General features: G+C 35.9%; 2 protein-coding genes across 8 annotated transcripts; both read left to right on the forward strand.

Moving 5' to 3' along the window:
- The first annotated feature begins 2081 nt into the window (after nt 1-2081).
- Ide (Insulin degrading metalloproteinase) lies at nt 2082-9727 on the forward strand. Of its 6 annotated transcripts, none has more exons than XR_016293227.1 (15): nt 2082-2258; nt 3914-4107; nt 4196-4696; nt 4768-4970; nt 5047-5295; nt 5365-5754; nt 5816-5925; nt 6013-6157; nt 6241-6351; nt 6419-6539; nt 6609-6815; nt 7111-7403; nt 7488-7697; nt 7768-8773; nt 9591-9727. XR_016293227.1 is itself a non-coding variant. In XM_089595194.1 (15 exons), the coding sequence occupies exons 2-15, from the start codon at nt 3537-3539 to the stop codon at nt 8005-8007; spliced, it is 3027 nt and encodes a 1008-aa protein (XP_089451320.1). In that variant the 5' UTR covers nt 2082-2258; nt 3307-3536; the 3' UTR covers nt 8008-9000. The 6 variants fall into 6 exon arrangements, 5 of the variants coding, with proteins under 5 accessions (XP_089451320.1, XP_089451322.1, XP_089451319.1 ...); XM_089595194.1 differs by lacking the exon at nt 9591-9727 and adding an exon at nt 3307-3589 and having other exon boundaries at nt 7768-9000; XM_014350650.2 differs by lacking the exons at nt 2082-2258; nt 9591-9727 and adding exons at nt 2323-2742; nt 3307-3589 and having other exon boundaries at nt 7768-9000.
- A 9415-nt stretch (nt 9728-19142) lies between these two features.
- On the forward strand, nt 19143-21724 carry LOC111643722 (astakine). 2 transcript variants are annotated; one of them, XM_089595386.1, is made up of 4 exons: nt 19143-19292; nt 19425-19582; nt 21045-21237; nt 21502-21724. In XM_089595386.1, exons 1-4 carry the CDS (start codon nt 19232-19234, stop codon nt 21720-21722), a joined length of 633 nt encoding a protein of 210 aa, XP_089451512.1. In that variant the 5' UTR covers nt 19143-19231; the 3' UTR covers nt 21723-21724. The 2 variants fall into 2 exon arrangements, with proteins under 2 accessions (XP_089451512.1, XP_089451513.1); XM_089595387.1 differs by having other exon boundaries at nt 19143-19582.
- Nucleotides 21725-23297: the final 1573 nt, after the last annotated feature.

Genomic DNA, 23297 nt, shown 5'->3' on the forward strand with positions numbered 1-23297 from the left:
ATCTTTTCGGATCGATTTATAAATATACATTCTCTATGTGTGTATAATATCCATGCTGGTGGATGCGGAGGTCGTAATTTATAGCGCATCAATAATTTTTTCTTCGAGTTCAAATTGATTTTTTTTTTTTTTTTTTATTTTTTTGGCAGACGTAGCTCCCAAGTGTGCTGTTTTGCGTTGCATGTGGAAAAAATGTCACGAGCATTACTTTTCAAGCAAAACATATTTTTTCGTGCTTTCAAAGCTACCGTTGATATTTATTTTAACTGCTGCTCAAAAAAATTCTCAATGTTGAGCAACACTTTTACTCCGACAATCCTGCACATTATCTTCCGTGATTTGGCTTCCGTCGTGGTATTTATCGACAAACTCGAATTCCTGAGACGACTTGTTGGAAAATTGCAAACGTTACAATATTTCAACGCAAAATAATCGTTAAAGAGGATAAACAAAATATACCCATGTGGTGTCAAGTTCTTCCCGCAGTTTGAGCTTCTTCTCGAGCAGCTCGTTCTCAAACTCTTTCACGCTGTTTTCGCGAGCCTCGCACTCCTGTGCACACGCATCAAGTGATAATATTTAAATAAACGTTAAAAGTCGTCGCTGTTCCGTTAATTACCTCACCTTGAAATGTAGGAGCCTGTAGCCGAGGTATTCGATAGGATTGCGGGGCTTCCTCGTCGCGATTTCGCGCATGGTAAGCGGCAAAATTTTGGCAAAGTGCTCTTTCAAATACTCACTGCCGCAGTAGTCGTTTTTTTTGGCAACTTCGGTCCCACCTTCAGTAAAATCATAAAAAAAAAGTTCGTTTGCTTCGTTTTCGGGGAAATCAATGTTAATACAGAGGTTACTTGCAGTCGCAATCACAATCACAAGAGTCGTCGGAACTTTCGTTTTTTTTGGAAGCTTTTTCGACATTTGCCGTGTCCCTGCGAGGAGATCCTTGACAGTGTGCTTCGCTTGAAAATGATTGTCACGAAATGTTTACTCAAGCGATTCAATGATAAAATAAAGGTTATACAAATATTTTACTCTGTTATTTTCTCCATATGTGTCTCGTCTTTTTTTTTCCACTTAACGAATTTTCATCCCAGTTTTATTGCAGATCGCGGTTTTTTTTTTATCACAATCGGTTACTTTTTGAAGTTATGTGGTATCGTGGATACAACTTATGCAGTTGCTTCACTGTTTGTACCACGTACTCAACAAAGTCCAGTCGTGTGAAAAGACAGAACTAGTTTAAAAAAAAAAAAAAAAAAAACTGTTTAAAAACTATTGCTTTCGAAAAAGTACATGAAAATAACACGAAAAATAAGAAATTTTAGCTGAAAAATGAAGCAAAAATGTCAGAATATCAAAGTTCCAACAGAGACTTCGTAAGTTGTTAATATGTAAATGAAAACGAACACTAGCACGCTTACGCGATCCTAAGTAGATGATAAAATGTGCGTAAACAGGAAGCCTGTCTCTCCAAGATAAATGCCAAGGAAACCTCGAGTGCTTCAAATTTGTTGTTTCTCGCGATACATTTTTACAAAATTACTTGACTCAGCTTTTTTTTTTCTTCAATTTTTTCGTTAATTAAAAATCTTGCAAATAAATGCTGTGGAAAACCAGACTTATTTTCAATAACTTAACATGGCATTTTTCCTTATTTAAGTATTATTCGGTGAGTCGAAAATTATTCTCGTTTTTAACCGTTACACGGTCGTTCCTTATTATAGGTTTACATGTTTTCAACTACTATTTAATCTTTTCCTCCGATAAGATAACGTATACGTGCCGTGAATAGCCAGCGCTACGACTTGAAATTCGGAAATGTACGGAATCGTTTGGACATAAATTGTACACATGACTCTTTTACATTACAATTTCAATAAACTTTTAAAACTAGTTGAAAAAAAATTTTTCAAAAACCAAGGAACCTCTTTGGCACCTGACGCATCACCTGCCGATCACCGAGACATTACCTACTACGTATAATTTATCTTTATCCTATTTCCTAGTGCGACCGACTGACGGTCACGCGGTGCAGACGTACTACGATCTATACATGTATATATATATACTTACAAATCGCGTCGGCTGCTGCTGTTTTGCTACGAAAAATTGGGTAGTTTCAGTGAAGTTTGAGTTTTTTAAAGGGAAAAAAGGAGGAATAAAAAAGGCGTCGATAGTTACAGTTTGCTAATGTTTGCTAAACGCTTGCTGCTCGTTCGTTTTTGCATCGTACCCATCCATTCTTTTGTACTCGTCAGGTGAGAGACATGCACAATCACGCTCGACTTCGTAACTGGCAGTGTGCAAAGTTTTTTTTTTTTTCTTTTGTTGACGTCGACTTGAACTATACATAACCTATTACTCTAGTTTATATCCAGAGTACACACTGTGGCAAATCTGTTCAAATTTATTACACGAAACTTGAGTGATAAACCGATCTGTGTTGTGTGTGTTTAAGCATTAAAATTGGTACACTTGACAAATAATTGGGTGATTTTGTATTTCAATCTTAAAAAAGGTTATTTAAACATTTTCGTGCTAGAAAATTTAGAAAATCAATTCCACGATGCATCTACCTATTCATGGCCTCTAAATTTCTGTTTCTAGGATAAACAGTTGGTGTTTAAAATTTTTCTTCAAAGTGACAAGTTTCCAAATAATTTTTGTGATTAGGTATTTCGATTGAGTCACTGTAAATTGTGTGCCAATCGGATCGTTACTTGCATTACTTGTAAATAAACGGTAAATTACAAAGAAATTACATTTTTTTTATTATTTACGGTATACATTTGTTTTGTTCGCCTTTTAAAACCACATAATATTTTTAACTTCACACCTGATTCGTACGCAATTCAATTTTTTGGGTCAATAGTTATAATAATTCAACAATAACGTGTTGCCAATCCGTTTATTTACTGTATTGTTTTTACTGGTCTAGGTTAACAGGTATTAGACTGAAACGCGCCAAAATCAATGTTTTTCCTAGAAGGGACAAAAAAAATTTTTTTATTTTTTCTCAACAACCAACTGTACTAAGTAGACAAGAAAAAATTGCACCTCATGAGAAATTAATCAAATTACATTAGTCCGAAATTGTTATTATTCATAACAGTAACTTGTGCGGCAGTCAGCTTGTTAATGTTGACTGTTATCGAAAGTGTATACACGTAGCGTTCGAGTTACTGTCATGATTATTTTTATTTGCAACTTCTGACGCACTCGCGATCGTTAACTTAACGTGGTAAAAACCACATTTCCTTGTCCGATCTCGTCTGGCAGTGGCTATTTATTTTTTATTTTTTCCAGTATTTTAGCCGATCTGCAACGCACGTTTGATTAGCAAAAGAAAGAGATTTTTATACAACCTCGTTAATCTGCTGGTATTTGTGGTCCAGTGTAACAATTAAATGTCTTGATATAGCCGATGATTTTCGATTGATTTTGACAAGGAACCATCGACATTTGGTTGTAGAAAAATAACAGTAAAACCAAAGGAGTCATTTTGATATTTTGCAAAAAAAAAAAAAAAAGTCAAAATGAAATCGATGCATCAAAGCACCGAGTCTGGATCCGGCGACAGTATTGCAGCGTAAGGACTTGTTTTTTTTCCTACTAAAAAAATGTTGCTCAAGTAAAACCTTATTAATACCACGCGATAACCGTCACTGTTTTTCAATATTACGAAGCAAAATATTATTTTTCAATCGTAACAAATTCTTGAATCATTGCTGTTACGTGACCAAATATTAAATATTCATCAAGTTCAAGGTTACTTTCAATATTATATTGATCAAACAAGACATATTTTACCATCCACCAAACGATTCAAGCGTATTTGACTTGAATCTTAGGAATAATAATGAAAAAAAAAAAAAAAAATCCACTTACAAGCGAACGAAAATGTTATTTCCAGGAACAAGACCACGGAAATAATGTCACCTGCAACGAAACACCAGCCAAAGGAGCCGAGGCGCTTCAACAACATCATCAAGTCGCCGAACGACAAAAGAGACTACAGAGGACTGATTCTGGACAATAAGCTGAAAGTGTTGCTCATAAGCGAACCGGGGACGGATAAGAGCGCAGCCTCGTTGGACGTAAACGTCGGTCAGTCCATGAAAAGTTCGACCCCAAGAGTGTATCCTTTGGGGGAGGAAAAAAAAGGCACTCAAACACGTAAATTCCCGTTTTGCAGGCTACCTGTCCGACCCGAAAGAGATCCCGGGCCTGGCGCACTTCTGCGAGCACATGCTCTTCCTCGGCACGTCCAAGTACCCCGAGGCGAACGAGTACAACCAGTACCTGTCCCAGTGCGGTGGCTCGAGCAACGCAGCCACATACGCGGACCACACCAACTACTACTTCGACGTGGACCCGGAAAGGTTCGAGGGGGCCCTGGACAGGTTCTCGCAGTTCTTCATATCGCCCCTTTTCACCGAGGCGACCACGGAGAAGGAGATAAACGCGGTGCACTCGGAGCACGAGAAAAACGTGGCCAGCGACAACTGGAGGCTCGACCAGTTGGACAAGTCCACGGCCGATCCAAACCACGCGTACTCGAAATTCGGCACGGGCAACAAGGACACCCTCGTCGTCATACCCAAGGAGAAGAACATCAACGTCAGGCAGGAGCTGCTCAACTTCCACAGGACTTGGTACTCGGCCAACATCATGGCTCTCAGTGTCCTTGGAAAAGGTACGATGAGTCATGCGTAACTATACCAAAATCCGAGTAGTACCGTGACAATTTTCTCCCTCTCCGTACAGAGAGCCTCGACGAGCTGGAGAGAATGGTGATCGACAAGTTCTCCGACATCGAGAACAAGGACGTGGAGGCCCCGACTTGGCCCGAGCACCCCTTCAACAAGGAGCACTTTCAGACCAAGTGGTTCGTCGTGCCGATAAAGGACCTGCGCCACCTCACCATCACCTTCCCCATCCCGGACCTGCACAAGCACTTTCGAGCGCAAGTCGGTGTCAACTTTTGGCTCAACGAGCGAACCCTCATATTTACATGATGACTGACAATACAAAACTGGATTACAGCCGGCGCATTACTGGTCGCACCTGATAGGTCACGAGGGCAAGGGCTCGCTACTGTCGGCGTTGAAGGAAAAGGGCTGGTGCAACTCACTGATGTCAGGCAAGCGGTTCTTTGCCCGGACCATAGACTTCTTCTCCGTCACCGTCGATCTCACCGAGGAGGGCATCAACCACGTCGACGACATCATCACCATGACCTTCCAGTACATCAACTTGATCAAAAAACAGGGTCCCGTCAAGGACATCTTCCAAGTGAGCGCGCGAGTAAACGTCGAGGAAGAAAGAGACAAATTTCAAAAAGGCAAATCGTAATCCTTTCAGGAGTACAGCGACATAGCGAGCATGAATTTCCGGTTCAAGGAGAAGTCGACGCCGCGCAACTGCGTCAACGCGACCGTGGTGGCTCTGCAGGAGTACCCGATCGAGGAGGTCCTAAGCGCGCCGAGGCTGATAACCGAGTGGCGGCCGGACTTGATAAACGAGCTGGAGAGCTACCTCGTGCCTGAGAACGTGCGCATACACGTGGTGGGGAAAATGTTCGAAGCCGAGGCCAACAGCGTTGAGCCATGGTACGGCACCAAGTTCCGGGAGGAAAAGATACCCGCCGAGCAGATCCACAAATGGAAGAACTCTGGACTCAACGAAGCCTTCCACTTGCCGGACAAGAACGAGTTCGTCCCGACCAAGTTCGACATCAAGCCGCACGACAAGGTAGTCGTATAGTTGACGCCCATAGTTTAAGAGGCTTTATTTATACACAATGTCCTCGCAGGTCGACAAGTTCCCGGTGATAATAGAGGACACCCCGTTCGTGAGGATGTGGTTCAAGCAGGACGACGAGTTTCTTTTGCCCAAGGCAACGATGGTCTTTGACTTTGTGAGGTGAGGGTTTTTTTTTTTTTTTTTTACTTTTGGATCCAGTAGTCGATGGCGAGTGAGTTGACAAGTGGATGCGATTTGTGATTACAGCCCGTTCGCCTACATCGACCCGATCAGTTCTAGCTTGACGTTCATGTTTATCCAACTGTTCAAGGATTCTTTGAACGAGTACGCCTACGACGCGGACTTGGCTGGGTTGAAGTGGGAGCTGAGCAATAGCCAACACGGCTTGAGCGTGAGATATTAAACTAACCACAACTGTCGAGGGTTTTTCTGTTTTTTTTTTTTCCACCTTTTAATTTTTTGGACATTTTTCAGTTGAGCTTAACGGGCTACGATCACAAGTTGCACACTTTGTTGGACAAAATCTTGGAGCGGATGGTCAACTTCGAGGTGGACGAGAAGAGATTCGAGATATGGAAGGAGGACGTAAGCCCTGCCAAGTTGCATCTGTGCAGTTGAACGAGAAAATAAACAATCACCTTTTTTTTTACAGTTCATAAGAAGCCTCAAGAACTTCGAAGCGGAGCAGCCGTACCATCACGCGACCTACTACCTCGCTGTGCTCTTGTCCGAGCACGTTTGGGTGAAAAACGAGTTGCTGAACACCTGCTCGAGTGAGACATTTTTTTAATATCTTTAAAAAATCAACTTTTTTTAAAACAATATTTCATTCAATTGTCCAGTGCTGACCGCCGACAAGATGAAGCAGTTCATTCCCCTGTTTATGAGTAAGATGCACATAGAGTGCCTGATTCACGGCAACGTGACGAGGAGCGAAGCCTCCCAGACCGCCAAGCTGCTGGAGTCGAAGTTCGTGAACGGCGTGAAGGACCTGATGCCTCTACTGCCCAGGCAGATGGTGCCCTACCGGGGACTAAAACTGCCCCAAGGTCCGTACCTCCAGACTTTTACGTTACGCATTGTAATCGGTAAACCGATTTATCCTTCCGATCACGCGAACCGAGACAAAACGAAATCGTAATTTCAGGTATGACTGTAGAGATAGGCAAAATTTTCACAAAACCATATAAATTGAAGAATGTAAAGAAGCACCAATCCTAGTTGGGATGATGATCTGATTCAGAGTTGATAAAATCGTATAATACAAGTGGATGCACTCGGACATCCCTAGCCCACACACGAAGGTGTCAAGCCAGTAATTGTAATGGTTTGTATCGGTTTCAGGCTGCCACTACCTCTACGAGACCGAAAACAAGCACCACAAGAGCTCGTGCACGGAAGTTTATTACCAGAGCGGCATGCAGTCGACCGAGAGCAATATGCTGCTCGAGCTCATCACTCAAATCATATCCGAGCCGTGCTTCAACATCCTACGGACCAAAGAACAATTGGGATACATCGTTTTCAGTGGTATACGCCGAGCGGACGGGGTCCAGGGCCTGAAAATCCTCGTCCAGAGCGGCCACCACCCGCAGTTCGTCGAGAGGAGGATCGACTCGTTCATCAGCCAAATGAAGGTCAGCTCCATATGGTTTACCTTTTTTTTTTTGAACTAGAAAGCAATTGTGGATTGTTTTTTTTTTTTTTTTTTTTCAACTCAGGAGCACATAGCGACGATGCCGGACGAGGAGTTCAACAAGCACAAGGAGTCGCTGGCGACGCGCCGGCTGGAGAAGCCAAAGACCCTGAGCAAACAGTCCAGCATTTACTGGACCGAGATAAGCATGCAACAGTACAACTTTGATCGCACCGGCATCGAAGTTGCCTACCTAAGGACCATCACGCGCGACCAGATCGTCAAGTTTTACGAAGTACGTCATAATAATAATTTCGAGATTGGTATAGGAACGAATGGTTGAAATTTTGGTTTCCCCGTTGCAGGACATAATCGATGGAAAGTCGAAGAAAAACATCTGCATCCACGTGGTGTCGACCGTCGAGGACAGCCAAGCGAAACAGGACACGCCATTGGGCGAGGATGGCGTTGCGACGTCGAGCATCGAGGAGGTGCAACGTATCGATGACATTTTGCAGTTCAAGACAAACCACCCGCTCTACCCGATACTCCAGCCTTTCAACAATGTGCCGAGAAAGGGCACGCAGCACCAGTCCAAGTTGTGAACTTGAACATTTTTCACAGGCATTTAGTACAAAATGATATTAAACGCGTTATCAATCAAGTGGTATTTTTTTTTTTTTTTTATCGTTTTTATTTTGACATGATTTTATTTTACGATTAAAGTGTAAAAAGTATACTCTTGTCTCTCGGCCGAACAATAATAGTGGTATTTGTAAAATGGAAATAACTTGAGTATTGACTAATATTAGCGGCAAACTTTAGATTTGTAGATAATAGTAACTGATTATAGATTAATTTGTTCTTTGACTCCTTCGACTGAGACGTTTTTTATGAATCACCGTGAGAAATTAACGTATGTGAAAAAAATTTACTTTTTTAAGTAGAGGCTGAACCGACGTTTTCTATTGAAATTGTTTAAACTGTTCGTGCAATATGTTCAACAAATCACAACGAATGCGTCAATGCTAAAAAGTATTTTTTTTTAAATGCACATGTTAAAGTATAAAATATGATGAGTGGTAAGTTCCATGTGTTGAATTAGTCTAATTATCCTTCGTTATCAATGATGTGGTTATGAACATTCTCCATGATTGGCCTATTTAGTTGTCAAAACGATAACTCAACAGAGTACTGATTTTTAATATCCAACCTCCAACCCCAAATATCAGTGACACCCTGTGCTGTTAATCTTTTTCTCCTTTCACACGCTTTTTAATACCTCCTGAATAATATAATGAGAAAATTTTTTATAGCTAGATTTTCTTTCATTGCAGTATATTACTGTTAACACGGATGTTCGTTTTTGATGTAAGTACACATGTTTTTAAAATTATAGGTGAAGGTGTAGGATTTTTTTGTTTTTCAAACATCACAATCGAATATTACTTATATATTAATAAATTTAAGTTACTGACGCAAAAAAAATCGACATCTCTTATTCATAAGATGTACTTATTTATATTTTTAAATAATACAATTCCGTTTATAACAATCATAAATTGTGATTTCATTTCAAAATCCTTGAAAAATAAGACTCTAATCCAACATCCAAGTAATAACATTAAAGATTATTTTAAAAGAAATAACTAGACAAACAAATGTATTCGATTAAAGTTATAGTAAAATAAACATATACGTATCATAAAAGACTTTGTGCTTTATAATGTCTCTCAAATACCACGCATACATATAGTCCTTAAGTCACAATGTACTTATTTACATTATATCGTTTCACACTAAAAGTTATCTTTAAAAAAATAAATGTATGCGGTTGGTGGCATTACGAAGATTACATAGATATGATATAGTATGGGTACGTTTACAAAGACGAAAAAGTGAACAAAAATATATAAGTAAAACTCTGTTGGCTTCCGGTAGTAAGACGTATATGCTTGTGGATTAATAAAATACCAAAATACTTGTAGCAAAGCATCAAAGTAGTCATAATATCTTAGTTCGCGCGAAACGTTTCAAAAATAAGGCATCCATTAAAAATCTACAAGTCAAACAATTCTAATGGATTAGTTTTTAACGTTTTTAATTCTGGACACACACAATTTAAAAGACAGGGTAAATAGAAATTAACAATAATAAAATAACGATATAACAATTTTTTTTTTTCTAGATGGCCTTGTTTTTTGTCACTATTTCTTTGTTCAAACCGAACAATTCTGGACAGCCAGCCACATTGAGCTGATAATAATTACCACAGGGCATGTTAATTTCCAATTTATACGAAGCTACTACGATTGGCATTGTCTACCTCTAACGCGTTAGTGAATCTCTTAGATAAATAACAATAGAATCTTTATTTCAAGGAAAAAGTTAAATTTTTGAAGTAAAAATCCATATTTTATCTTTAATTTATAAGAAAATGCTATTATTTTATAGAAATTACAAAAAAAACCCAAAAAGCTTTGTCCGTTTAATTGATAACTTTATAACTATTCTAATGTTTTAACTAATCCACTCTTTTGTGTGTAAGATATTTTTAATATAATATACAAATTTTGCTTTTTTGATCCATATAGAAAAATAATAAATGCATCTGTAAGTGCATACTGACAATTTTTTTTTTCCTTTTGATTGAACATACTTTGAAATTGTCTAAATGTATAATTGTGCAGCTATTTCTACTCTAATCGATATTAAAATATTACAACTATTTTTTTGTATCTATAAAATCCCAAAAGTGATTAGTAATGAGTTCTAAAAATCAAAATTTTTTCAGTTTCTTTTTTTTTTAAATAGGATTGTTACAAAATTAGCCAATGAAATTTTTTTTTTGTTGAAAAAAAGGCCGAACATTTAAATGTTTTCACCATCCAAGTGCAACCACAAAAGTCCCAATCCTGTACTAGTTAGCATTTCAGTTTTTGTCGTAATTTGTTTTTCAATGCAACAAAAATATCTAAGTATGCATAGAGAGATCGAATCCGTTTTTCAACAAATACAAACAAATGTACATCAATTTAAGTAAAAAAATCAACAAAAAAAAGTTAATTTTAATAAATATTCTTAAAAATATGTATTATACGGACTATCCATATTAATTCTTCTTCCACTATTTAGAAAAACAATTTTTTTTTTTCAAATGCTTACTAAACGATATTTTGATTACGCGCGTTGCAGATGGGAAAAATTCTGATAGAAAAAAAGGGGCTATCAATAAACGTAAATTGAGAACTATAATTAAGTATGATATTATACACCCAATACGTTCTTGATTAAAAAAATATAAATCTCATGCCGATAACTCCAAGGCTTTGTTAGAAAAATAATTTTTTTCAACCTATGATTGTCAAATAATAATTTCTATAGTATAAATATCTTATGATTTTATAACGAATTTTAAATTTACAATTTTAACAAGTTTCATGGTTTTATAAAAAATCCAAATTTTAAGTTATTCCATTCATTTATCAATCAAATAAATAAAAAAAAATAAAACTATTTAATACATGAAATTTCGAAAATTCATCCACCTATTTTTTGCGCTAAAACTTAATAAACTGATTGTTATTATTTCATATTTAAAATTAATCTAATTTTGGCAGAAAAGCATTACTGGATAGCTCTAGTGGATTAAATTATTGTTAATGTTGGTTCCATTATTTTTACTTTATCATGGCCGAACCGAACTCTCAAACCAACAGATAGGTAAACATGTAAAAAAACATATACCAAGTAGTTTTAAAATTCCCTGGTTCGGACGCCTCGTAACGAGTATAACGCGCTCCACGTAATCCCACATCGTTATCCGCGGGCCCTAGACATTAAGCGTCCGACTGAACGCACTTTGTTGTAAAATTACTCATATTAAAATTACAAAGTCGTCCTTCAATTTCCTTGTGAGTGAGACAAAAAACGGCTAGGCCCAAGTTGCGTACATGTACAGTACATACAAGTGGGAAGTCCAATGACGTGCAGATATGTCCCTCGGTTCCACCTTAGGAAACAATGCGAGCAGCGAATAATTTGATGGAAAAACGCTACTCTTGTTATTGAAACGCCATGTACTGTCATTATTATTAATTATTGCAATTAAGCAAAATCTAGATTTGGAAAGCAATGTTTATGGGTACTTTTTTATAAGACGTATATGTATATACTGTATTGCTGGTTACTTACATGGTGTGCAAAGACAAGTGATAAGGAGCCCGAGTGTCTGTGTTCTCCAGAAGTGTACTAATTGCAATAAATAAATTTTTTGTTTACCCATGCCGTGACACACGTACGGCGATATAACAACAACCAAATTCTGGCAGTGCCGGTTCGCGCACGAGATTCATCAAAATGTATATATAAAGAAAACGCGTGTCGCAACTGCAGTCAAACGCTCACTGGATTTCAACTGGTTAACAAGTGCAAGTAAGTTGAATTTTTTTATTGGTTGGCTGAATTTCATTTTTTTTATTACTACTTTGTTAATTTACGTTTGAATTTTAGACAATAGGTGGTTTGTCAATGATATTTAGTAACTTCTGGTTCCTATAACTGTACATGTAAAATTTTTTTTTATATACCTATAAGTTTATTACTTTTAATGAATATTCATAATTTGATTCGTATTTTTCTATCGTATATTTTCGTATATGGCGCGGATGTTTTAGCAATTTATTCATCAATATAAAATAGTTTATCCATTGATCAAGATTATTCAAGTTGATTCGGTCAAAAAGCTGGTCTGTTACTTATACATCTGTGTATTTTTAACGGCAAAACACGATTTAAAATTTCAAATTGCTCTATGCCTCCACAATTTTTTTACTTGTCCATAATGTAACGGCCTAAAAAATTGTAGAAATATTTTCGCCTGAAAAAATAGTCCAACCATACATTCAGTGTATCTATATTTGAAATATAAAAAAAATTATTGAATTTGGACCTATAATGTTGAATACGTAATCGGGTTTAAAAATTCCTTTGATTGACTTTCATCCGATTACGCTTAAATTTGATAAATATTTATCTGATCACTATAAAACGTTATGGTTTGCATTTAAAGAAGATTTCTCTGAGAAAAACATCTATATCTGTATTTTAGTGACAATTTTATAAACTTACGTTTTACACAAGCATTTAATGTTTTGTTCATCACAAAAAGAAGTTGTAATATTTAATACTATTACACAAATGTTGCATCGTAGCAAGTTTAATCAATGAAAATTGTTTTAGTATTGACAAAAAAAAATTGTTTAACAGTATTGTATGATTTATACGAATTATAATTAAACTTTTTGATTAAAAGATAAATAAATTTATGCGTAATTTAATACGAATATTTCCAACTTCACTGCAAGGAAATTCACCTATCCTAAAATGTAATGCGTAAATAGATGTTTATCGTAATTGAAAAAAGACCTAAGTAGAAAAACCCGTTTACGTTTATGTACAGTATACGCAGAAAATACGAGCGAAGGCTATATCTGTAAGGCCACCACCAAGTGATGTTACAACAAATCCATTCACGCTAATTTGCATTGTACTGAAGTATAGTCTTTCTTGTACGATGATTCGTTAAATTTTCCTAGTCCATGACTTATATTAATACCAGAATTACCTGGTTTATCTCTGCAATGCATATCATAACGATTAGTAAACAAGCGTTACGGTTCAACCGCGACGCGCCTCGATTCTTTTAATACCCGTGACGTCCTCAAAACATTTTCGAGGCTTCTTTACTAGCGCGAGACAGGTACATAATATATATAATCCTATGGGCACGCCTAGTCAACGAGATGGCCTTTTGTTTGTTATTATTCTCGGGGTTTTTTTCTTTTTGTTCTTCCCACACTCGAAGAGTTGTACGATTGTTCGCGCGTCAGGATGATGGTGCGACTATCACACCTATCCCATGTAATAGCCACGAGCAAACACCTCCTTTAAACACTTTGGTCCCTCGAAATCTCGTATCTGCAGTGACGTAATTAAACACTAGAGATGATTTTTTTTTTTTTTTCAATTATTCACTTACCTTGATCGCACCGTCAGATTTGCTATCTTCCATCGGAACCATCATCATTATACCTACACTCGACGTCTTGATAATTGCCACAATTGACGACACTACACCATATGCATCACCTTTTTGTCGATCGCAAAAGGCAATTTAAAAAAGTTAGTGTTCTCGGTATCAATTATACACGTCAATTCACAACCATTACACTGTCACTACTTTCGCCGGTCATTATTCACGCGTGTGTGGAACACTGGAAAAAAACACCTTCCCTCGTGTTCACCTGCAACTATTTTGCTCTTTCAGGTAAAGCGAATAAAGACAAGTCTTAAGGACACAACAAGAAACAGGATGACCGCAATGTTGAAGACAGTACTGTTCTTGGGGCTGGCGATGGTAGTTGCAGCCCAGAAAGTCGAAAGAAGTTGGCCAGTTGGTGCCGAATGCGCGAAGCAGTCCGACTGCCCACCGGGTTCTTGTTGCACCATAGGTGAGTGTGACTTACTAGGTTCGTCCAAACCCTTTTCGGTTCGGTCCGATTCTCTAAGCAAAAACCGGTTGTCCGGTTCCATATATATATGGGTGATTCTGCTGTAATCGTGTCAGATGGCTTCAGATCGTGTCCGGTACTCATACTCACGTGCCGTAATGAAATCCATAACTTTAAAAATGTTAAATTGTGTTAAATGTCGTCAACTTCACTTGACATTTTGTCTAATACCGATATATTAATTTCTTCATTGAGATAAACGATCATTTAGAGTCGAATTTTCCATTCCATTTAGTAAATGAAGTATGGGTGGAGAAGTCATTGTAATACGTCTATGAGTCGTACGAGCACTACAAACATTGAAAATTCCATTCCGACCCTACCTCACCTCAAAGTGCCGTTTTTTTTCGTTTTAGAGTATTCAATCCCAGCCAAACTTTTTTTTCATCACTATTGGGCTAAAAGACGAGACACTTCTTTTCGCTGCATAAATGTAAAAACGGTGGTGCTACTTCCAACGTTGGTAGCCAAGTGGTGCACTCCATTAGGTGGCTTTATCTGGGCTTAAATGAAAGCAAATATATAGTCCTAATTATTCAAACAAAAATCTTTGAATTTTATGCTCTGAATGAAAAGTTATAGTGATTTTATGAAAAATACTGAATTTCAGCCAAAATCACATTATTAGCGATATTTACGCTCTAATTGAAACAGCTGTAACTTTCGAATGAAAGCATAAAACCGAACAAAATTTTTTTTTATTCAATAAGTCTTGATCCCAGCTTTCTTTTTAGCCCAGTAAGAACACTCTAACTGTTGAAGGAGCTTAGCTACATGTGTTAGAAATTTAAAGAGATACAATTATTCAAAAATCGATGAAAACTGACTTTTATAAAATTTCGTATAACTTTTGAACAGCAAATTTAGTAGTTGCATTGTTTTAGATATTTGTTACTAATGTTGTGTACAATAAAAATATCATGAAAAAATTTTTTTTCAACCAACTTTTTTTTTTTAATTTTTCAAGTCGATCTGAGCAAGTTACGGCAGAATCACCCATATATCGATATAGGTATATTTTTCTAAGAAAATCGGACCAAACCTAAAGTGGCTTGAATAAATCCACTTACTATAACCTATACTATGGAGTGTTTGACATTGTACAAATTGAGTACACGTGACGTTGCACGTTACGATTCCACAATATTTTCTTCAGGATACGAGCGATACACTCTTCCTAGCTGCCGGCCGCTGCAAATGGCGAACGATAACTGCATACCGAGTGGTCCTATGACGAATGGCAGCCGCTACTGGCCCGATGGGTCGTCGATGGTTCTCGGTGACGTGTACCTTATGATGTGTCCATGCGGTCGCGGATTACGTTGTTACAGGGGAACCTGTGATCCGATCATTCCGAACATTCTAAAAACCAGGTCGAATGAGATATGGCCATAACGATCTTGATAAATTTTTGTGTTGTTTTGTTTTGGTGTGTGATGACTTCATGAAATATAATTGTATATTATAATACACGTTACGATATATATATGTTTATAACGAGCCCATAATGTACTACATTATTCTGTTTTGGTCAAAACAAATGAGTGATGTAGAAATAAAAAAACGGTTGTACAAATTATATTCATGTCAAATATATATCACACTAATTCGTTATTGCGAACTGTCAGTAGCTCAACCAATGCACACAATTAAATTATGTACTACAGTGTAGTAAATTATATTATTACTTATAATATATACATTACACAATTTACATATACTCGTTGAAATGTTTTTACGTTTATATGCACACGCGAATATGGAGATGGATAATTTTATAATGGAAATAAAAGATATTGCATCTACCTATGAAACATATTAAAAACGACAAGTATATATAAATGTTTAAAATAGATTCTAAATTAAAGTAATTTTGATTACCGTCAAATCGTTTCGAAAAGTACTACTTTTGCTTACATAGTACGTTTTTGACATAACTTGACCCATTTAATTTCGAATTAAAAATTTTAGTTAGTGCATATATTATGTGAACAACCGTATGAAAAATGTAAAAGTTTTTGAAGTCTAAAGGTAAATATAATATAATGTACGTGCGATTTTATTATTAAAAGAATAAAAAAATTGTTTTAAATATCTGCATAATTTTCAAATTTTCTGTCCAATTCCTGGATGAACAGCACGGTAGCAGTACGTTCGATGACTACGATTTGGGTAGCAGTGATAAATCTTCTACCACTGTTCAATTGATAAATACGTTGAATAGTTTGGAAATATCAGATTTCAAGATAAATCGATTGTTTTTTATTTTCAATAATCTCGTTAGTTTTTTATTTTCTCTGCTCTACTCTATATTATATTCTATCGATTGCTAGGGAAAAATTAGTAGCTTGACGTGGAGCACTGGTGGTGGAATTCTGGCAGTCGGACATAGTGCTACGCGACATGTGAAACTTGGTGCAACGATCTCACAAAGATATACTCTTATCTCTCGATCGAACAATAATAGTGGTATTTGTAAGTTGGAAATAACTTGAGTCTTGCCTAATATTAGCGGCAAACTTAAGATTTGTAGGTAATAGTAACTGATTATAGATTAATTTGTTCTTTGACTCCTTCGACTGAGACGTTTTTATGAATCACCGTGAGAAATTAACGTATGTGAAAAAGATTTACTTTTTTAAGTAGAGGCTGAACCGACGTTTTCTATTGAAATTGTTTAAACTGTTCGTGCAATATGTTCAACAAATCACAACGAATGCGTCAATGCTAAAAAGCATTTTTTTTTAAATGCACATGTTAAAGTATAAAATACGATGAGTGGTAAGTTCCATGTGTTGAATTAGTCTAATTATCCTTCGTTATCAATGATGTGGTTATGAACATTCTCCATGATTGGCCTATTTAGTTGTCAAAACGATAACTCAACAGAGTACTGATTTTTAATATCCAACCTCCAACCCCAAATATCAGTGACACCCTGTGCTGTTAATCTTTTTCTCCTTTCACACGCTTTTTAATACCTCCTGAATAATATAATGAGAAAATTTTTTATAGCTAGATTTTCTTTCATTGCAGTATATTACTGTTAACACGGATGTTCGTTTTTGATGTAAGTACACATGTTTTTAAAATTATAGGTGAAGGTGTAGGATTTTTTTGTTTTTCAAACATCACAATCGAATATTACTTATATATTAATAAATTAGAGTTACTGACGCAAAAAAAATCGACATCTCTTATTCATAAGATGTACTTATTTATATTTTTAAATAATACAATTCCGTTTATAACAATCATAAATTGTGATTTCATTTCAAAATCCTTGAAAAATAAGACTCTAATCCAACATCCAAGTAATAACATTGAAGATTATTTTAAAAGAAATAACTAGACAAACAAATGTATTCGATTAAAGTTAAAGTAAAATAAACATATACGTATCATAAAAGACTTTGTGCTTTATAATGTCTCTCAAATACCACGCATACATATGGTCCATAAGTCACTATGTACTTATTTACTTTATATCGTTTCACACTAAAAGTTATCATTAAAAAAATAAATGTACGCGGTTGGTGGCATTACGAAGATTCCATAGATATGATATAGTATGGGTACGTTTACAAAGACGAAAAAGTGAACAAAAATATATAAGTAAAACTCTGTTGGCTTCCGGTAGTAAGACGTATATGCTTGTGGATTAATAAAATACCAAAATACTTGTAGCAAAGCATCAAAGTAGTCATAATATCTTAGTTCGCGCGAAACGTTTCAAAAATAAGGCATCGATTGTAAATCTTCAAGTAAAACAATTCTAATGGATTAGTTTTTAACATTTTTAATTCTGAATACACAAAATTTGAAAGAAACAGAAATAAAATGCCGATTTAATCATTTTTTTTTTTTTTTTTTTTTTTTTTCAAGATGAGCTTGTTTTTCTATCACTATTTCTTCGTTTGAACCAAACAGTATTCTTGACAACTGAGATGCATTTATCTTGATCGATTGGGCTTATTTATGATCATTATTGCAGGGCATGGTCATATCCTAGACGTTTTACAGGTATTAAGCGAACACGAAAATATTTTCTCTACTTAATTCTGATAATTTTTTAACTAATCCAATGCTTTGTATCAGTTTTGCTATTGCTTATCTGGATTATTAAGTTTTTTTTCTTCATTTTTTCTTATTTTTAATTGAAAATACTTTGGAAAACGTCTACACGTTCAATTGTGAAGCTATACTTTCACTTTGATCAATATTGAAAAATTACAACTTTCTTTTTCTGCATCCAAAATCCATTTGTATAATTAAAATTAATTAGTATTGAGGTCTGGAAATAAAAAAATTTTCAGTTTCATTTTTCAATGTATAAAAAATGGGACTGTTCAACAGTCAGCCATTGAAATGTTATTTTTTGTTGTAAAAAAGGCCGAAAATGCGTATGTTATCACCATGCAACCACAAGTGTCCCAATCCTATACTGGTTGGTATTCCAGCTTTTATAGTTATTTATTTTCCGTTGCAACAAAAATATTAAACAGAAATCTGATTGCTCGATTATTAAAAAAATTTCAGTCTCATGCCGACAACTCCGATGCTTTGTAAAAAAAAATAATTTTTTTTTTTAAACTATGATAGTCAACTGATATATATATATATATAAACTATGTAGTACAAATATTTTATGATTATTTTATTATAAATTATAAAAAGTTTCATTATCTTTAACTCTATTTATTTGTAAATAAACCCAAATTTCAAGTCATTTCATTAAATTTGTAACTAAAACTTATTACAGTGATTGAAATTATTTCATTTAAAAAATTAATTTAATGTTGAAAAATAACATCAATCAAGTGGGTTCAATTATTGTAAATGTATTTTTACTTTGGCAAAGGGATAATTTGATACGTGCATATCATGGCCGAACCGAACTCTCAAACCAACAGATAGGTAAACATGTAAAAAACATATACCAAGTAGTTTTAAAATTCCCTGGTTCGGACGCCACGTAACGAGTATAACGCGCTCCACGTAATCCCACATCGTTATCCGCGAGCCCTTGACATTACGCGTCACTTCGTCATAAAATTACTCATATGAATATTACAAAGTCGTCCTTCAATTTCCTTGTGAGTGCGACAAAAAACCGCCAGGCCCAAGTTGCGTGCATATATGGGTAGTACACAGTGGGAAATCCGATGACGTGCGGATATCTATAGTTTGGAATACCTTAGGAAACAAATGCGAGCAGTAGATAACTCGAGGGAAAAACTCTTGTTATTGAAACTCCATGTACTGTCGTTACTATTTATTATTGCAATTAAACAAAGCCCGGATTTGGGAAACAGTGTGTATGTGTACTTTGTAACAAAACATATTATATGTTTACCTGGTGTGCAAAAACAACTGATAAGGAGCCCGAGTGTCTGTGTTCTCCAGAGGCGTACTAATTGCAATAAATAAATTTTTTGTTTACTATGCAGTGATACACGTTTACGACGATGAGAACAACCAAATTCTGATTCGCGCACGAGATTCATCAAAATGTATATATAAAGAAAACCCGTGTCGCAACTGCAGTCAAACGCTCACTGGATTTCAACTGGTTAACAAGTGCAAGTCTGTTGTGCGCGTATACAAAGTAAGTTGACTTTTTTTGTTGCCCGACTGAATTTCATTTTTTCGTTACTGTACATTAATAAATTTGTTTGCCCATGTTTGATAAGTAAAAATACATAGAAATATACCGATATAATGTTTAAAAAGAATTTTGTATTATGTGTATTTTTGTAGTTAAGTTTGAAGATTCGTTCGATTGCGCTTAAATTTGTTAAAGATTTCTCTTTACACTAGAAGGTTGTGGTTTGCATTTGGGGAAGTTTTGTCTGAGAAAAAAAATCCCTATCTGTATTTCAGTGACAATTTTTTGAATTTATGTTGTACAAAAGCATTTCAGTTTTTTTGCCTATAACAAAAAGAAATCGTAATTTCATTACACGAATGCTGCATCCTAACAATTTTAATCAATGAATATTGATTTAGTGTTAAATAAAAATTTTTCGACAGAATTGTATGATTTATACGAGTTGTAATTAAACTCTTTGATCAAATGATACTTATCTACATCAGTTTGGCTTTAATATGAATATTTCCAACTTCACTGCAAGGAAATTCACCTATCCTAAAATGTAATGCGTAAATAGATGTTTATCGTAATTGAAAAAATACCTAAGTAGAAAAACCCGTTTACGTTTATGTACAGTATACGCAGAAAATACGAGCGAAGGCTATATCTGTAAGGCCACCACCAAGTGACGTTACAACAAATCCATTCGCGCTAATTTGCATTGTACTGAAGTATAGTCTTTCTTGTACGATGATTCGTTAAATTTTCCTAGTCCATGACTTATATTAATACCAGAATTACCTGGTTTATCTGTGCAATGCATATCATAACGATTAGTAAACAAGCGTTACGGTTCAACCGCGACGTGCCTCGATTCTTTTAATACCCGTGACGTCCTCAAAACATTTTCGAGGCTTCTTTACTAGCGCGAGACAGGTACATAATATATATAATCCTATGGGCACGCCTAGTCAACGAGATGGCCTTTTGTTTGTTATTATTCTCGGGGTTTTTTTCTTTTTGTTCTTCTCACACTCGAAGAGTTGTACGATTGTTCGCGCGTCAGGATGATGGTGCGACTATCACACCTATCCCATGTAATAGCCACGAGCAAACACCTCCTTTAAACACTTTGGTCCCTCGAAATCTCGTATCTGCAGTGACGTAATTAAACACTAGAGATGATTTTTTTTTTTTTTTTCAATTATTCACTTACCGTCAGATTTTCCATCGGAACCATCATCATTATACCTACACTCGACGTCTTGATAATTGCCACAATTGACGAAACTACACCATATGCATCACCTTTTTGTCGATCGAAAAAGGCAATTTAAAAAAGTTAGTGTTCTCGGTATCAATTATACACGTCAATTCACAACCATTACACTGTCACTACTTTCGCCGGTCATTATTCACGCGTGTGTGGAACACTGGAAAAAAACACCTTCCCTCGTGTTCACCTGCAACTATTTAGCTCTTTCAGGTAAAGAGAATAAAGACAAGTCTTAAGGACACAACAAGAAACAGGATGACCGCAATGTTGAAGACAGTACTGTTCTTGGGGCTGGCGATGGTAGTTGCAGCCCAGAAAGTCGAAAGAAGTTGGCCAGTTGGTGCCGAATGCGCGAAGCAGTCCGACTGCCCACCGGGTTCTTGTTGCACCATAGGTGAGTGCGTGTTTACTTACACTAACCTATAAGGTATTCAATAGATTAACGTGCATTTGTGCATTTCAACAAATCGAATGTGCTTGTAAGTACTCACGCATGATAGCTTTGTTCGGGAGCTCAAATCCGGTGACATAATCGTGACTTCCGGTGTCTTATTTTCGGCCATTGTCAATAATAAGATACCGGAAGTCACCATTATGTCACCGGATTTGAGCTCCCGAACAAAGCTGATGTTACACGATTCCATATTATTTTCTTCAGGATACGAGCGATACACTCTTCCTAGCTGCCGGCCGCTGCAAATGGCGAACGATAACTGCATACCGAGTGGTCCTATGACGAATGGCAGCCGCTACTGGCCCGATGGGTCGTCGATGGTTCTCGGTGACGTGTACCTTATGATGTGTCCATGCGGTCGTGGACTGACTTGTGACAGGGGAACTTGTGATGCTATCATCACGACGAATGCGGTCCGGCCATAACAATCTTGATAAATTTTGGTTTTGTGTGGTCGTGTGAGAAATTCATACAATACTTAATAAACATCTTATTATGATGTATGATACCCATAACGAGCCCATACACGTATTGTACCACACATGATTGTTTCGATCAGAATAAATGAGTGATGAAAAAATAAAATATTTTTTGTAAATTTTATTCGTATGCGTAATAATATAAATGTGTATTTCATTATGATGGGGACCTGCAGCAGCAACTGTACAAGTAAAATTTAATTATGTTCATACCACATGGTAAATTGTATTATTATTCCACTTTAACAGTTTCTGTTTTGTTTTCATCTAGTTTTTCGGGTGCAATCATCGACTACTTAGAAACCAATAAAAATATTCTATCGTGAGACCGATGAATTTTTCATGTGTTTTTATTGGTCAGTTTCAAAAGAGCAATTGATTAAAATACATATAAGTACATTATTCAATTTACTTTACATACTCGTTAAAACATTTTTACGTTATATAAATGTATGCACGCGAATATTGAGATGAATGATTTTATAAAGGAAAATTATTAAATTTATGAATCATATTAAAAACTAAGTGTATGAGTGTTTAAAATACTATCTAAATTCAAGTAATTTTGATTAGTGTCAAATCGATTCGAAAAGTAGTACTTTTAGTTACATATATTATAAAGTACGTTTTTACTATACATCGTGTGAATAATGGTTTAATGAGGAATTATTTAATGTAAAGTAAGTGCATAAATAAACAATATAAAAAATGTGAAAGTGTATTTAAAGTTTTTACGTATAGAATAAAAAGTTTGTTTGAAACATTTGCATAATTTTCGAATTCCGTGTGATACTTTAGGGAGAGGGGTGCGTCGCCCCTTCGCCTCGTGAACACGGCAAATAGACCAACCGAGAAACTTCTGAATTAGAAAGTTGTCGGAGAAGAAGGCGTTTTTGATATTTTATGTAATTTGATCTGCTGATTACGATAAAAATAAATAAAATTTTTTTCGAGTGGTGGATCAATGTTAAAATCGCATTTGAAATTTTGTTTCGCTCATATCTCAGTAACGGTAAGAGCTATAATAAAAATATCAACAACAGCGTATAGAGCGGAAAATTTCCTATCGATTTGGTCTATTTGAATTATTTAGACAAGCACAAATTTTTTTTTTTATAGTTATTAGATACATCAACCGAGGGACTGTAATAATGAAAAAAAAAATGTACGTTCTCTATAATAGGTTCTACCAGGCTTGTACGTGGGCAATTACCGAGACAGCAAGGACTCGGCGCAACTCGAGTGCTTCGAGATCACGCATATCCTCGCCATCCACGACGCGGCTCGACGATTGCATTCCGTAATGTTGATTTGTTATTATAGTAAAATTAATTTACTCTCTCTCTCTTTCTTGTCGATCAGTTTGGAAAAACAAATAATGCCTGCACGGTTTTCGCTGCACGCACGGGACACGATCAATATACGTACACGTGTATTAATGTGGAATTTATAACAATTTACATTTTTTTTTTTCACAGCGACTGCAGTGTTTTTATTTTTATTTTTTCTTGTTTTTTTAAT

The sequence above is a fragment of the Copidosoma floridanum genome, unplaced genomic scaffold (genome assembly GCF_036245765.1).
Source record: "Copidosoma floridanum isolate Cflo_tuat_1 unplaced genomic scaffold, Cflo_Japanese_pri ptg000025l, whole genome shotgun sequence".
Classification (NCBI taxonomy): domain Eukaryota; kingdom Metazoa; phylum Arthropoda; class Insecta; order Hymenoptera; family Encyrtidae; genus Copidosoma; species Copidosoma floridanum.